The 16,236-nt window shown below is 46.2% G+C and overlaps 1 protein-coding gene across 1 annotated transcript in view; it reads left to right on the forward strand.

Moving 5' to 3' along the window:
* The first annotated feature begins 640 nt into the window (after positions 1-640).
* The window catches only part of SGPL1 (sphingosine-1-phosphate lyase 1), a 28,876-nt gene continuing 13,280 nt past the window's right edge, over positions 641-16,236 (forward strand). The window contains exons 1-6 of the mRNA XM_033065992.1: positions 641-738; positions 8,323-8,488; positions 10,298-10,365; positions 11,878-12,025; positions 13,314-13,393; positions 14,658-14,786. Coding sequence (XP_032921883.1) covers positions 736-738; positions 8,323-8,488; positions 10,298-10,365; positions 11,878-12,025; positions 13,314-13,393; positions 14,658-14,786 — 594 coding nt within the window. The 5' untranslated portion in view covers positions 641-735. The remainder of the gene's footprint in view (positions 739-8,322; positions 8,489-10,297; positions 10,366-11,877; positions 12,026-13,313; positions 13,394-14,657; positions 14,787-16,236) is intronic.

Raw genomic sequence — 16,236 nt, forward strand, 5'->3', positions numbered from 1 at the left:
TTAATAGCCAGTAGGTCCTGCCTTATATTTTGCACAGAAAAAAAAGTCTCCTCAAAATATACCACAGGATGTTTTGGGTTAGAATGGACCTTAAGGCTTGTCCTGTCCCCACTGCCTTTCACTAACCCAGGGTGCTCCAGCCTGGCCTTGAACACTTCCAGGGATCCAGGGGCAGCCACAGCTTCTCTGGGCACCTGTGCCAGGGCCTGCCCACCCTCCCAGGGGACAATATCCCAACCTTGTGCTCTGTCAGTGTGAAGCCATTCCTGCGTGTCCCAAGTCCGTCTCATCTCCCTGAGGCCTTCTCCAGCACCCTCAGCTCCCCCAGCCTGCATCCAAAGGAGAGAGGCTCCAGCCCTAGATAATTAATAACCAGGGCGAGCTTACAAGCTGTTTTGTTGTTGTTGCTGCTGTCGTTTGTTTGTTTGTGGTGTTTTTGGGGGTTTTCCCCCCTCACCTCCAGGTGAGGGCGCTGCTCTCCGGCCGCTAGGGGGCGCTGCTCTCCCACCGCCCCTCCCTGAGGGGGCGCGGCTTTCCCGCCCTTTCTTCCGCCGCTAGGGGGCGCTGCTCGCCGGGGGGGCGTGGCCTCCCCGCCCAGTGGGCGGGGCCAGCGGGCAGGGCGAGCTCGGGGCGGGGCGCGGGCGCGCCGGGACCCCGCGGGCAGCGGGAGGAGGAGGAGGAGAAGGGGGAAAAAAGAAGGGAGGAAGGAAGGAAAGAGCTGGCGGCGGCAGAGCGATGGTGAGCGGGAGCGTGAGGCCGGTGCGGGGCGGGGAGGGAGCTGTGAGGCCTGCGAGGCAGCGAGGCCCGGCGCGGGCTGGGGGTCCCGGGCGGGCCGCAGGGGATGCCCGGCCGAGCTCGGCCCCGGCGGGATGTGCGGTCAGCTCCTCTCCGAGCCCGATACCCTTCTTATTCCGCCTCTTATTCACACATTCCTTTCCTTATTCCCCACGATCGCCTAGTTTCGGGGCAGAGGGAGGATTAGCAGCGGTGTTGTCGCCCGTCTCTGCTTAATTGCACATGGGTGGGGCAGAACGATGTTTTCCTCAGAATTTTGGTGAAGGTGCTGATCAGGCTCCGAGAACTCAGAGAAATGATTGATTGTTGTTTTTTAGAGGCGCTGTTTGCTAATTGGCTGTTATTATTTTAGCTAGAAGCAAACTTTGGCATTGCTTGGAGTACAGCTGGCCCTAGCCCACATTGGCACCGCATGACTCTTTTGCAATTCCTCAGACCTGGAACGGGGTGCTGGGGGTTTGATTGTTTGCTTGGCTTATTTCCCCCTGTCAGCGAGGGAAATTGAAATCACAGCTGCTGAGTGATAAATGAAGCAGCATTATCTTTGTCCCACTCCTTTGTCCCGCTTGGTTACTCCATTCCCAAGCATCCAAGTGCTGCTGCTCCTTCTTGCTTTGGCGTAGCCTGGGACAGCACCGAGAGCCTGCACAGCTTGTGCTGGGGTTGTTTTCAGCTGCCAGAATTTGGCACTGGGTAAATACTTGGCGTGTTGTGCGGGGGAAGGTCTAGACTGGCCTGGGGTTGCTGGGGCCGTGCTGTGTGGTCAGGCTGTTCTCACCTCGGTGCCTTCTGTGCCAAAGCTTTGCGGGGAAAATTGCTGCTTATTGCACCTGAAAGACCTGCTCAGGTTCTGCTCTTTTATTCACTCGATTAGACAGTAGCTATTGCACAGGATTCCTGGCTTCTGGAAAGCTTAGGAAGTTGGCTTTGTACTCGGGGAATGAGGCTTCCTCTGGAGACACACTGATACACAATGTTTTTCCTGAACTGTAGTTTCACTCTGCCATCCTTCCTGTGACCTTAGCAAAAGGCAGCTGGAAGCACTGGAAATTTTCTTACCTTGACAGAGGAAAATCTTTCTTTTTCCATGTTGTGCTGATGTCCAGCCTACTCAGAGTTTCCCACTCTCTTCTAACCCTTAGAAGTTGTGTCTGAAGAATTGCTGAGGTTATGCCTCACTCACTTCCTGCCTTGGATTTCTCCAGCAGTGCTTGGTGGTGTGGAGATAAACCTAATCACAGCATTTATTGTGTGTTGTCTGCCTGCTGTGGCAGCAGTCACAGCCTTGCTGTGACTCCTGTGCTCAAAGTGATTCTGTAGAGCCCCTTTCTGAGTAAGGACTTTGGGGTTCTGCTTTGTCTTTTTTTCCCAAATGCACAACTTTGGCAATAAAAAAGATGTCTCTGTCTGATCTGCTGCCTCCAGCCTGGGGAGGCCCAACACAGGAGGGACCTGGAGCTGTTGGAGTGAGTCTGGAGGAGGCAACAGGATGATTAAAGGAATGGAGCAGCTCTGCTGGGAGGAAAGGCTGGGAGAGATGGGATTGTTCAGCCTGGAGAAGAGAGGCTTTGGAGTGACCTCATTGTGGCCTCCAGTATCTGGAGACAGACAGAGAGAGACTCCTCAGAAGAGATGAGGGGGAATGGTTCCACACTGACAAAATGCTAGGTTTAGATTAGGTATTAGGAAGTAATTTCTCCCTGTGAGGGTGGCAGGCCCTGGCACAGGGTGCCCAGAGAAGCTGTGGCTGCCCCTGGATCCCTGGAAGTGTCCAAGGCCAGGCTGGATGGGGCTTGGAGCCACCTGGGATATGGAAGATGTCCCTGCCCATGGCAGGGGGGTGGAATGAGATGATCTTTAAGGTCTCTTCCAATGAGTCTGTAATTCTACAATTCTACTGTTCCTGTTCTTTGCATCCCACACAAAGAAAGACATTCCCTTTCAAGTCCTAGCAGGCCTAGTATGTGCTTTAGTCCTACCCTTAGAGCATGAAGTGAGATTTAGGATTCTAGCAGCTGATGTAGCAGCAGGTGTTCTACTCGGTTTGCTGTGGTGATTGTGATACGGTTTTCTGTTTTGGAAATATTTGTGTTACCTTGAAATTTGCATGTAAAAGTCACTCAGAGTCCTTTGTGTTCTGAGTGTTTCCTTTGCCCCTGTCTGCTCATCAAAATTTATCCATACCATATCAGGAGGAGCTTATGACAAGATAATGCAGGGGTCAAAGGGTTTTGCATGTTGGTACTGATAAGATAATGTTTGAGGATTCTGCCCTATGGTCAGAGTTGCCCTTAATCTATAATAGCAGCATTCAGTTAGTGCTGATACTGGGGGCTTTGTCCCAGGCTTGCATAACCCTGCTGGGAAGCTGTGCCAGGGCTCCGGGCTGCCTTTGTTCATGGATGCCTGCTCCCAGAACAATTGCCATGCCAGGCTCTGCTTCCAGACAGCTCCTGCCAAGACTTTGTGCTGCGGGTACCTCTGGGTGGCACCCAGGTGCTCGCAAAACAGTTCAGAGAAATACCCATTTTATTCTCTGGAGGGCATGCAGGGATCTGAGGCTGAGAGGCCAAATGGAGGAATGAAATATGTCCAGATGAGCCCCAGCATGCAGGGAACTGGGCACTTTTACCCTAATTATCATGAGTGTCACCAGAGAGGTTTCCTTGCACATTCTAGGAGCTGGTGGCCCACAGGAATCCACGATGAGCTCACATGCAGCATCCCTTGGGTGAATCCTGTCTCTGTGCTGCCTGGAGCTTGCCTAGATGTTTGCAGAAACTTTTGTAAATTGGTTTGCCTAAGTGAGCAAACTGAGCATGACACCTTGTGTGTGTTTTGGGTTCAATAAAACTCGAACTTGATTTTTTGAGTCCTTTGGGCTCCTGTAAAATCGTACCTTTTTTGAGTCTTTTCCCATTTTGTTGTGGTAGTTTTGCATTCCATCTCCCCAGTGGAAGCTGGAATGCTGCCGCTCTTACTCTGACTTGCTGCCTTGTTTGTTTTTGTGCTGAAGCTATAATTAGCCATTGTTTAGCCACTCCTCTTGAACTCTCAGGGCCGGTGGTACAGTATGCATACATTCATTTTGCAGACACTGTACGTGGCAAACACCACCCTCCCCAGGCTGCTGTCATTCTGGAAAAAGAAAAGGTTTCAGTATGGCAGTGGTGGAAATAAATGCAATGCAGACAAAACTGGTGGTATTGGGGAGCTGTGGTAAGATGATAATGTGCTTTTAATTTCACTTACTTCATCTCACACACCCAAAACTTGGTGATTTTTGATTTCTGAGAGATCACACATCCGGCGTGTCTCTGTCTGCCCACATCCTTTGGTCAGGCTGGGGCAGCACGTGGTCCAAACCTGGAGCTGTAATCAGGAGCTGACTAACAAATACTCCCTGCCTGGTGCTTATGCAAAGGTATTTGTCAGGCTGGGGCTGGCAGGGAGGGATGGAGGAGCAGAGTCATTACTGGGGTGCGAGTCAGAACACCGCAGGCAGCACGGTGTGCTCCGAGGAGGCTGGGCTGCTGTTGCTCAATCCCATTCCCTGCTCTCTTCCCGGTAGGAATCCTGCAGGCTGTGAGTCCAGCGCTGGTTACTCCGGTCAGATGTGCCTTTTGTGGCCACAGCACGTGCGGGCAGCGAGGTGTCAGCGAAGGCAGGGCTAATTGAAGCCTTCCTCCTGCTTAGGAGCAGAATAAATGAGTGAGGCTTCCGTGTCCTTGCTGGCTGTAATTCAGGAAGCTTCTCCTCAGGAGAACTCGTTGTGTTGGAGCAGAGGCTTTAATTGCAGTGGCAGTACCGGTATTCCCGTGCTCCCGTAATCAGAGCTGGCCTAACTCGTGTTTGGAGCCATCTCCCTTGGCCTGGATTTGCTGTGGGACAGCTCTGGGGACCTGATGGCAGACACAGACATTTGGATTAGGGTGTGGGTAAGTGCTCACAGGGTCCCTAGTTTGGGAGTGTGTGTGGATTCAGGTGAAAGCTGAGGATGTGGTCTAAACTGACAGAGAGTAGGTTTAAATTGGATATTGCAAAAAAATTCTTCCCTTTGAGGGAGGCCCTGGCACAGGGTGCCCAGAGAAGCTGTGGCTGCCCCATCCCAAGGCCAGGCTGGATGGGGCTTGGAGCAACCTGGGATAGTGGAAGGTGTCCCTGCCCATAGCAGGGGTTTAGAACCAGCTGGTCTTTAAAGTGTTTTCCAACCTAAGCCTTTGTGTCATTCTTTGATCTTAGCACTTCTTCCTTGCACAGTCAGCCTCATGGTATTGCATTACATAAACTTGCCTTTAAAAGCTGCTTTTATTCTGTGGCCCCATTTTAAGCCCACTTTAAATGTTCTTTTGGAGGAAGGAAAGTTCAGCTGGCAAATTCTTTCTTCCCGTTTTTCCCACAGGTAAATTCAGACAGTGTTTCCATTTCCACAGAAACAGAAGGCACTTGTAAAAAAAAAAGTCTGAGCTTCTCCAGTTTATTGCCTTTCTGTTTCTCTCTTTTTTTTCTTTTAAGCTTTTTTTTTCATCCTAACACTCGCAGCTGAGGAAATGCTGTTCTGGCAAAAATGCAAAATGTGCTCTCATTAGCTTTGGCATTCCTCCCCCCTCCTTTTTCTATCATCTGGGACAGAAAGGCATTACCGCAGTTAATTTGTGCTCTTTTGTAGTGGCCTAAGTGCTATCCCTGGAACCAGCTCAGCCAGCTAATGGCTTTTAGAAATAAAGTAGTCAGGATGTATTCCTAATCTGTGCAGCTAAAAATTCAATATGTAAACTGCTTAGGTAGCTGAGTGCATTAATATCAGTACAAATGAGCACTGCAAGTTCTAATGATAGCAATTAGTATTTTATCTGATACCTGGGTCTGTCTCACTGCTCTGAGAATTAAAAACAAATCCTCCAGTGGAGTGTTTCTTTTCTCTCCCTGCTCTTTATTGTGCTCATAACTCAGGTTTTTAAACTGCTTCTGAAATAATCCTGTAGCTTGTGAAGCTTTTGTGTGGGGAAGGTTCTGTTACAGAACTAAAAACAGCTTATCTACTCTTTTGTAATGGGAAGGGGAATCTTTATTTTTTGATGCATTCACAAATAAGCAGGTTATTGTCCTACATGGAAAGTTGAACCCAGCATGTTCCTGGGTGTAATAAAAACATTCAAATGCAACTTTCTAAATGCCCTCTGGTTTCTGTGGGATTAAGTGGGTAGTTCAGAAAGTAAAGGTCTCTCATGTCTTGCTGGATACTTTCAGGGAAAGGAGCATTTGGGAAAAACTGAGTGCGCGGTTAGCCAGGGAGCTGAGAAATTTGAATTCACTGCTAACTCATCTTCCGTGCCGATTTTCCCTGGGTTTTTTAATCCCAGTTTTTAATATCCTCCTAAATGGATCAACCTCATCCTTCAAATTCATCTAAATATGAAATGAGTGAAGGAGGAAAGTGAGAAATACCGAGAAAACTTTACCTGGTCAAACTGTAACACTTGTGGATTGAAGAAATTCTTCTTACAGTGAACATAATGAAAATCGTCTATCATTTGTTCAAAACTTGGATATACTGTTGAGTTCCTGTATGCCAGTTCTCAGGGGTTTCAGTGACAACAAAATGTGCAGACAGCTGGAACCTTCTGTCCACAGGTCAATCTCTTGCCAGTTTTATTTATTTTAACCTGGCCATTGACTGGAGTGACTTCTGACAAGAAGGTCGTGTTCCATTTTGATTCAGGGCTTACAGTGTCCTCCATCTGCAGGGGAAAAAAAAAGAAATAAAGCACAGCCCTCTTTATATTTGATGCTGCAGCATTTTCTTGCCATGAGTTGAGAACAGCTATTGACACACCAGCCCATTAGTGGCTCCATTTCCATCCTTTAAGTGCAGTTCCAAAACAGAATGATATCCTGGCATTTCACCCGAGGCCAAGAACCAGAAGTCATTGTTGCTGGTTAAACGCTCATTTCCAGGGATTTGCCACTGAAGATTGTGCAAACTCGCTGAAACTTAAGCACTACCTCTGGTTAGCTGGAAAAGGTGGCTCTTCCCTGAAATTGAGGGGTTAGATCGGCTTTGTGGTGAGTGGCTTGGAGGACGGGGCATTCATTAGCTGGGACATTGCCCAATTGCAGCGGTTTGTGCTGGCCGCCTTGTTTTGGAGGCTGAAGTGCCTCTGATGTATTTTTAAATTGCCCTTTGCCAAGTAAATAGGTGCTAATTTTCCTTCTCTGAACTGAGCGTTGCCTGCTTTTGCCGAATTCAGTCCGTGTCCCTTCAGCCTGTGCTGGGACATGGGTGAGAACCCTCCACTGCTAATTCTGCTGGAATTCATGTTTGGGTTGCTTAAATTCTTTCGAACTCTGCCATGTTGCATGCATTTTACTGCTTTTCCAAAGCAGAGAGTATTCAGTAGTGTTGCCTTCTGGTAATGAAAGCTTCCTGCTTTGATTATTTGGGAAAACTTGGCTGTTTTTAGACTGTTAGTAGCCTCTCCATTGGATTGGAATGGTATGTTACCCCCTAAAAAATTAATGAAATGCTACTTCTTTTGTTGGCTTGACCCAGAAGTGAGACCTGTGAGGGATCCTGAGAAGCAAAGCTTTGGCAGTTTTTAATTTAGTGAAAGGTTTACTGAAAAACTGCTCTATTCCCACTCGAAGTCCAACAGCACAGGAAGCAGGGATTTATTCCTTCCAAGTTTAGTTACAAATCTTTTGAAAGTCCCCACGTATTTTCTTTCCCTGTTGTTTGGAGGGTGAAACTCTGAAGTGCTGGAGATTTCTCCAGTAAAACTGGGCAGAACTGGGCTGGTCCCCAAAAAGGAGGAGCCATTTGGAAGAAGAGTTCTGTTTTTGCTTATTCTTCTTATCTCTAGAAACCTTTTCCCAGAGGATTGGATGGAAGACCTCAGTTTAGGGGGAAATGTCTTTCTTCTCCTGTGCACATCCCCTTTTCCTCACCCTGTTCTGATGCTCTTGAAGACCATCTGTTTGAAGCTATTGATTAGGAACTTGGGCTGTGTCCCGACAGTAATTCCTGCTTTGACATTGTAATTGTGCTTGCATCACCATTTTCTGGGGGTTATTTTGGCAGCAGCAGTGTTTTCCTCTCCCATCCCCCTTTGGTGTGTAACATGCTAATTAGATCTTTAAATTAAGGACTTGCTGAGTGCTTCCATCTTCCTTGAAAATTCCAGCCCGAGGTACTTCATAGACCTGTTTTGGTGGTACCTTCCGCTCATCACCTGAGAATTCCTTGGAAAAAAGATTGCTTCTCTTGGGCAGGGGTGAAATCTGGAACCTCAGATTGCTCATCTGCTCTTGGTGCTTCTCTCTCAGTATTTGAAGTCTCTCAAGGTGTGCATTTTTATCTGTGACTTTTGAGTGGAAGTGAATAAAAACAATCTCCTACCTGTTGTAGGAATTAAGGAATGCTTGTCTGCATACTGGAAAGCACTTTTTCAATCAACAGTTGGCTTTTTGATGCCCTGCTTGTTTTCATTTGCACTTTCCTTAATGTCCTGGTTCTCCTTTGTACAGGATGCCATTACTCCCTACAAGGAAATCCTCCAGATGTACTGGGACAAAGTGACAAGCTTTGTGAACGCCCGGTGTGATGGGCTCGAACCCTGGCAGCTCATTGGGTTGACATTTTCTTCCACACTTGCAAGTGTGTGGCTGCATGGCTTCCTCTGCCAGCCTGAGAGTAAGTATTTGGCTTGGGGGATTTTCTGACCTTTGCAGGGAGGGGAGGTGGCCCCGAGTTGTTCCTGGGCAGTGGAAGGAAAGGGTGGAACAAGGCCAAACACTTGTTAAAACAGACTCTGCTGTCACCTAATACTTACCAAACTCACTTCTGAATTAAGGTCAAGGCCTGTCTGGTAAATGAAGCTCCCCCATTCTGTCAGAGGGTACATGGAATGTGCTTCTGTCTCTTTCCCTTTCCCTTGTCTCCCTTTTTCCTTTGGCTAAACAATTTGCTTGTCTTAAGACTCTCCTCTTGCCCAAACCCCGGGGAGATTCATGAAGAGCTGGGTTCCTGTGAGTTTAGTCACTGCTGCAAAGTGTCTGGATAACTCTTTGGTTGTTTCCCTTCCTGCTGGGGGAGGAGATGTAGTCTTGATTTCATGTTGGGGGCACCTTTCATCCTCAGAATGCTGAAGATAATTTTATGTGAATAGTGTGAGGGCATTTTCTTCTTGTAAAATTTTTTTTTTGTATTTCCGGAGTATCTTCCTGTTTTGAGTGGTTTTTGAAACTGGCAGCTCTTCAGTGGAGCTGAATTCTGCAGAACCTGCAGTTCTCTCTGGTCCTGTGATGGCCTCAGAGGTGCATTTCAGTTCCCACAAGCCTTAGGGTTGCGCTCTGGTGGCAGCTGGTTAAAAACAGCCAAGTTTTTAACTTGATGTCTCCTTCTGTGTCTCTGTTTCTCAAGCAGCCCTTTCTCTCTGTAGAGATGAGGGCAGCTGAACAGTGCAAAATTGTAAAGAGCAAATTGTTATGAAACTTTTGTTCAGGACTGTTACCTTCCCAGCTAATTTTTGTACTGTTGCAAAATATATTTTATTTAAGTATGGACTGGCACTTAGATCTGTCTAGACTGTCAGAATTTTTCAGGAGTTTGCAGTGTTTTCTCACTGTGAAGGTTGTTAATGAAAGAGTGTGCACACTGAGATGTGCAATGGAAATGTTATTATCAGGGCACTGAATGTGTCAATTAGTGTCCTTGGTAGCTTTTCAAATTGTATATATGAAGTGAAATATATATGAAGTGTAAATAAAAATGCTAAGTCTTAAAATGGCTGATTTTTAAACTTTATTTAGTTAGTTTTTGGTTTGTCCTGAAATTGCTGGGGTACAGGTAGGACTGAGAAGGCATTTTTGGTGGCTGTAAAGCATCTGTGTCATCCTGATTTCATTCCTGCCTTTAGAGCTTCCTGAGGAGTTTCCCAGTGCTTGTCATCAGTGGCTTCTGTCATTTGAGTCTGTGGTGGAATTTCTGCTCTTGCCTCTGTCCATCCCCTTTCCCTGAGTCACCTCCCAATGCATCAGAAAGGGCAAATCCATGTTGTTTGGTGGCTGACATTGTCACAGACATCCCTGTTCCCTCCTTTGGTCTGGGAGCCTGTTTCACTCTGCTCACTGGTTTTGTTTTCAACTAACTATTTTGGTTTGAAGAGGCAGGAAATGATAATAATTCCTTGCCTTTAGCAAACCCTGAAATCCCTCTTTTTCCTGTAAAATTCCACACGTGGGTGTGAATTCCCATGTAAGTAAGAAACAAATAACTGATTCCTGTAGGTGGCTGCTGTTCTGCAGTCCAGATGTTTCCATGGCATGGTCCATCCCTGAAAACTTTGCTCTTGGATTCACTCATCTGTCTCCCCATGTCCCCTGGGTCACTGTGTTATTTCAGCTTGGATCAGGAAGGCTGAGCCTGGATCATGAGCTGCATCAGAAATTTATTATTTTTTAATCTCATTTCTTAGGTTCCTTTCTGCCTTTTGTCTTTCAGGTTTGACATCCCGAACTAAAAAACAGTTCTTCAAGCTGCTGAGAAAAATGCCATTTGTGGGTGCTATGGTAAGTATTTCAACAAGTATTTACAGGGTTATTCCAGGTCCTTGTTTCAGCTCTCCTGGAGAATACACAGCTCTGTGCATCTTTGTTGTCATCTCTCTGTGATCCTAATGACCCAGGATATAGATCTGGAATGTTTTCTGCTGCCTCCTGGTTTAATGACTCATTTCTACCCAAACTTTTTGTCATAGTGTCCCTCCCATAAAAGGAGTGACACCTCTTTTTCACTTTTGAGCTATATATATTAACCAAGAAAATGATTTTTAATTCTGGAAGAAGAGACAGGATTGTTGTTCTTCTGAAGCAGTGTGAAGTGTGAGACAAGGGTTTGGTGTGCAGTGTGGAAGGGTATTTATTTTAATCAAGCAACTGGCCATGATTAGTTCAGGGCTCTGATAACTATTAGCAAAAGTTAGCAGAAAGATATCAGCACTTTGTGTAATCATTAAAATGGCACACTAACTGTAGTGTTTGGAAGCTGATGTGGGGTGTTTTGTTGTTGTTGTTTTTCATAAAAACTTGAAACCACAACTGTCAGCATGTTTTAGCACGTTAACTACCCAGGATGGAAGAAAACAGCTGGGTTTATTTTACCTCATAAACGGTGGTATCACACTTGATTGCACTTCCTGCTGCTTGCTGTGCTGGTGTGTTTGCACACTGATTCCAGAGGTCAGAGCTGTTCCAGGCAAATTTCTCCAAAGGGAGTAGCACAGAGGAATTTTTTTCCTTTTGCTGTGGAGGCAGAAGGAGTTGTGGAAGAGGCTAAATCCCCTCCCTGGCCTGTTAAGTGTCCCAGCTTTCACCTCCTAACCTGAGTAGCCCTTGATGAGACAAATTCTCTTCTGCTTATGTTTCTTGCCTGCCTGTTAGAAAAGGATATTTTATACAATCCTTGTCCAGACTTCCCTTCTCAGGGCTAACACAGCTGCTCTGTGTCAGAGCACTCTGCTGTGTCCTATCTGTGTCCTCTTTCTGCTCTTGGGTAAATTGATATCTGATAACTTATCAGGTGCTTACAAGAGGCCTTGACTTTGAGACATTCCAATGTCCAAAAGTCAATATCCCAACACCTGCTTTGCCTGGAAGAAGAATCTTTACTTTGGAATGTGTTGTGAGAAGTCTGGGGTTTCCTGAGTGCAGGGTGTGGTTGGGAAGAAAGAAATCTCTGAACTGTGCCTGTGGTGGAGATTTCTTTATTGTGTTTCTGTTTTCATGAGTTTCTAAACCGTGTGTGTGGTGGTGGAGGAGGCAAAGTACAAATGCATCTGAAGACCTCTACAAATTAAAAACTGTGACTTGAAAAGTTTGCTGGATAAAAATGCAGGTTTTTAATCTTGTGTTCTATTTCCTCAAGCACTAAGGGAAGGGGTCAGAGCTCCCAGTGGAGCAGTTCCTTTCTGTTCCATCATCATCACAGATGTAGGCAGCAGGTCCTGTCCTGCACACACACTCAACAATCACTCAGAATTTGACCAGTGCCATTGTTTGATAGGCTTTTTTCTTTCTTTTTAGATTCAAAAGAAGATTGATGAAGCCTTGAATGATGTCACTTCCAGTTTATCCTTCCTGAAAGATGAAAAGGATTATATCAAAGCCCTGCCAGAACAAGGCATGAGCCAGCCTGAAGTGCTGCAGAAGATGAAAGAGTACAGCTCAAAAGGTGAGTCTGTGCTGCAGCAGACAGCAAACATGACACTTCCTCTCTTAAATGAGTCCCAGCGACTCCTGCTCATGGTTTCAGCTTAAATATTTTGTCCCCTTGCAAATTTTTGTCTGTTCTTCTTCTGGATGTGATTAAGATTCATGAGTTCTAATGCTGCATTCAGGTATTGAAGTTGAAATTCTGTTCCTTCCACAAGAATTCTAGGCTGATGGAGAGATGGGAGAGCTGAGGAGAGGAGAAATATGGAGGAAGTTCTCTTTCTGGATTACATTTCTGAACTGTTGCCTTGATGCTTGGCTTTTACCAGAAATGTGAAGTTCCAGAAAATACTCACAATCAAAAAAAGCAACTTCCAAGTGGGATTTTAAGGGAATTTCCAAGACTGTGACCTCAATGAAGAGAGACAATGGTTTGTGCCTTGAAAAAGCCTTTTAAGGAAGAGTGCTGATGATGTTCTCCTGGCTTGAGTCCACACAAGCAGTGTCTGACACTTCATTTGAGTTGCCCCTCTCATGTAAACATGTTCCCCCTGATTTGTGTGCCTGTTATTCCTAATGAGCAAATCTGGGTGACTTCCAGAGGACAGGATACGACTACCCTGCTGCTATCCCAAATTTGAGAAAAGCCTTGAATTTTCTGCTAGAACAGTGCATCTGCTCCAAACTCAGAAACAAACAGTTTCATGATGGAGTATCCTGGAACAACTTCTTTTCTACTTCTGTCTATTGCTAATGTTGCTTCTGTCTGTGTGTTCTCTTAATTTCTTGTTTTCTTCCTTCACTGGGTTCTTTTCTCTAAAGTCCCCCTCATTTCTGCCTCCCCTCCTCCCCAAACTCCCCTTTGGAAGTTGCCTGGAGGTACCAGTCAGGGTGAAATTCATTCGAGGTGCCAGCATTGTGGATTTTAGCAATACAAACTTGGCTTTTCCATCTCTTCTCAGCTTACAGTGGTGGTGGGTGCTCTTTGAAAGTGGCTTTAATTTAGTGTCCAGTTGGTTGAACAGCAGTTTGGGGAGACTGCTGGGGATTAAGTGGATTATTTATTAATATAACTGCTTGCTCCAGCTACATGTTGGTTATGTGCTGACTCTTTAGTCATCATTTGCTTGCTGTTTGCTAAGTTCACACAGTGCCACACACACACAGCTCTCCCTGGGCCACAAAACTCAGGGAGATCTCAGAAGCTGAGTCCTGCTCTGTGGAACTGAGGGGATTTTCCATGTGCTCTTCCACCCTGGCTGGGAATGGCTGTGTTTGTGAGCAGTGTGCTCTTCCCTCTCTTCCAGGGGATGTGCGCTGGCAGGATGGGAAAGTCTCTGGGACTGTGTACAGTGGTGAAGAGAAACTCACCCACCTGCTGGTGAAGGTAAAGTGCAAGCTGGCCAACTTTGCATCTTCAGGGTGACCAGAAACCCCTCAGAGCTGTTCCAGCATCCCAGAGGAAATAGGGAAGATCTAATACTGAAATCTGGGAAGGGGAATTAGTGGCAAATTGGGCAGTGTAACTCTGACCATGTAACTGTCCCTGTGGAAACACCTCATAGAGATAACTGGGATCTAATCAGATGAGGTGCTCTTTTGAGTGAGAAGGTAATTAGTAATTACAAGTGAACCAGAGACTGGTACTGGAACAACTTCCACTGAGCAAAACTGAACTCCTCTCAGAGCAAAAGAGAAGCTTTGGGAAGTGGTTTTTGGTGTGGCTGTGTGGTCCAAATCTGAGACAATGGAGCACTGGCACGCTTCAGTGGTGTTTTGTGAGGTCTGTTTACCTGCTCAGGAACTTCTCCCTTTGAGAAGGCTGCAAAATAATCTAAACAGCCTAAAGGTTTGTTTTCAAGTACATCTCCTTCCAGAGTTGTTTTGCTAGAAAGGGAAGTCTGGCCTTCTTGCTCCTGGGAACAGCTTTTGTAGCAACTGTAATGGGCTCTTTTTGGTGGCTGCTATTGCAGTTTTCTTCCTCATGTTGACATTTTCTGTGCCACTTTTGGGGAAACAAAGCTCAGAGCAGCCTTTCTGGAAGGGCCTGTCTTGGATCACTCTGTGGAAACATTCCCTTTGTTTGTGCTGATTGTTCACTGGTTTGTTTTGCTGTATTTTATTTAACATCCCTGCAGTTGCTTTTTGATCTGGACTGCAGGAGGTTGGGATTGGCCTGTTCCAGCCTTGTATCCTGTGAGTCCACATTTGTGGAATGAGCTGAAATACTGGTTTCCACAGCCACTTTTCTTGTGATGTGGGTGGGCATTTGTGCTTTACTGCCTGCTCCAGAGCCCCCTCTTAGTAGTAAACTCGAGAACAAGTTCTACACAGTCATTTTTTTGCCTGATTTGTGTAAAGCAATTGAAGGATATATTTTGTGTTCTTCTTTAAAAACAGCAAAATTATTAGTTCTGTCCTTAAACAAGAGATATTGCTGTGCTGTAGAATTACTCCAGAGATCTGAATGCCTTAGAAAACATTTCTTTTTCTTTATTTTACTCCTCAGCTTCCCAGCTTGTGGCATTTACTTGCAGAAACAGTAAAATCCTGTAATATTCTTACTGTAATATGCAGCTAATTTGCTTCTACAGTGCACATGGGGAGTTCTCTAAACCTCATCTGCATGTCTAACTTTCTGTTTTCTGAAGGTGTATGAAGAGTTTGCCTGGAGTAATCCTCTCCACCCAGATATATTCCCTGGTCTGAGGAAGATGGAAGCAGAAGTAGTGAGGATTGCCTGTACGCTGTTCCACGGGGGCCCCAACTCTTGTGGTGCTGTAAGTAGCCTGTCTTCAGCTGCCTCCTGAACATTTTGGGTATTTTTGACTTTGATAACTACAAATGCACCTTGTGCTCTCCAGATGAGCACGAGGGTAAGTTCATTCTGGTATATTCTGTGCCAACTGTGTGGAAGTTGCTTAATTCCTCTTCTTGGTGAAGCTTTGAGAGGCAATTTCATCAGAGAAACAGTTCTCTAAACAAGATCGTTTACATCAGCTTTTTTCCTCCACTCTTAAGTGACACAGGCTTGATGACAGTTGGAAAAGAGAACTGGTGTAATGCAGCCTGGCTGGATGTCAGTGGGGAATTGTGAACAGAGAAGTGTCACTCTGAGAAGCTCCCTTCAGTTTTAGTCTCTGAGCTGGAAATCTGTGAGCCTGCCAGATTGCTGAGCTCGAGGACAAGGCCAGCTGGCTGGCTGGCTACTCACCAACAAGCAGGCATGGCATGGATTGTCAGCTGTCCAGCTGGAAAGCTGCATTTCCAGGCTCCTGTGGCCTTCCAGTGCAAACCAGTCTTACAGCCTTGATAAAATTCCCAGCAAGAGTCCAAATGTGTGTTCTTAAACTGATGCTTTCAGTGTTGGAAGGCAGTGTTGACACAAGAGCTTAGGAGCTGAGCTGGCCTTGAGTGGGCTTTCCCTGTCAGCTGGAGGCTTACCTGTGGAGTAGCTTTGTAGAAGGTGTAGTTGGGATCAGACTCCTAGAGGGATTGAAGATGAACTCAATTGTATGGGAGTGCAAGATGTGATTGCATTTGAGAGGAGAGGGTGACACCCTCTGACCTGACTTTTCTTCTCAGGACTGTATTCCTTGTACCACCTTCAGGTTTAGAGGAGGAATGTGCCTCTTTGCTTATAAAAACCATTTCACCTCACCTCAGCTCCTTCCCAGCTCAGAACACTGGGGAGATCATCCCTGGAGTGGGGCATGAAGCTGTTGGAACTCATTCCTATCAGCAGTTGGGACACAGCTGATCCAGAGAGCTGTGTGCCTCTGGTGGGTGCCTGGGGAATTTTGCTTGCTGAAGCCTGCACAGGGGACCTTCAGGGTGTGTTACATAAACCACGATGTGAAAGTGTCAGCCTTGGGTGCTCTCCCACTGAAATGGAGAAGTGGAATTGCCTAAGAGAAAGTCAGAACAGGTAAAAAAGTGCTGCAGCCAAAGTGAGACCTGCACAAATATACTCTGGGGAATCCTGCTTTTCCTTCTGTCCCTCTCTCTCCTGAGGATGGTGCCACAACTTGCTGTGGAATTGTGTCCTGGCTGCTTGAGCACAGCCCCATTTGCAGGGAGAAGGGGAGGGCTGGAAAGTTGATGGGCCGGAAATGGAAGATTAATTACATCCCTGTAATTATCATGTCTGAGTGAGTGTTTCCAGTGGACTTCTTGTCTTGTTCCCACTGCTCTTCCTGACTGTGAAGTGCCCAGAATTGCTGATCACTG

The sequence above is a fragment of the Catharus ustulatus genome, chromosome 8 (assembly GCF_009819885.2).
Source record: "Catharus ustulatus isolate bCatUst1 chromosome 8, bCatUst1.pri.v2, whole genome shotgun sequence".
Taxonomy (NCBI): Eukaryota; Metazoa; Chordata; class Aves; order Passeriformes; family Turdidae; genus Catharus; species Catharus ustulatus.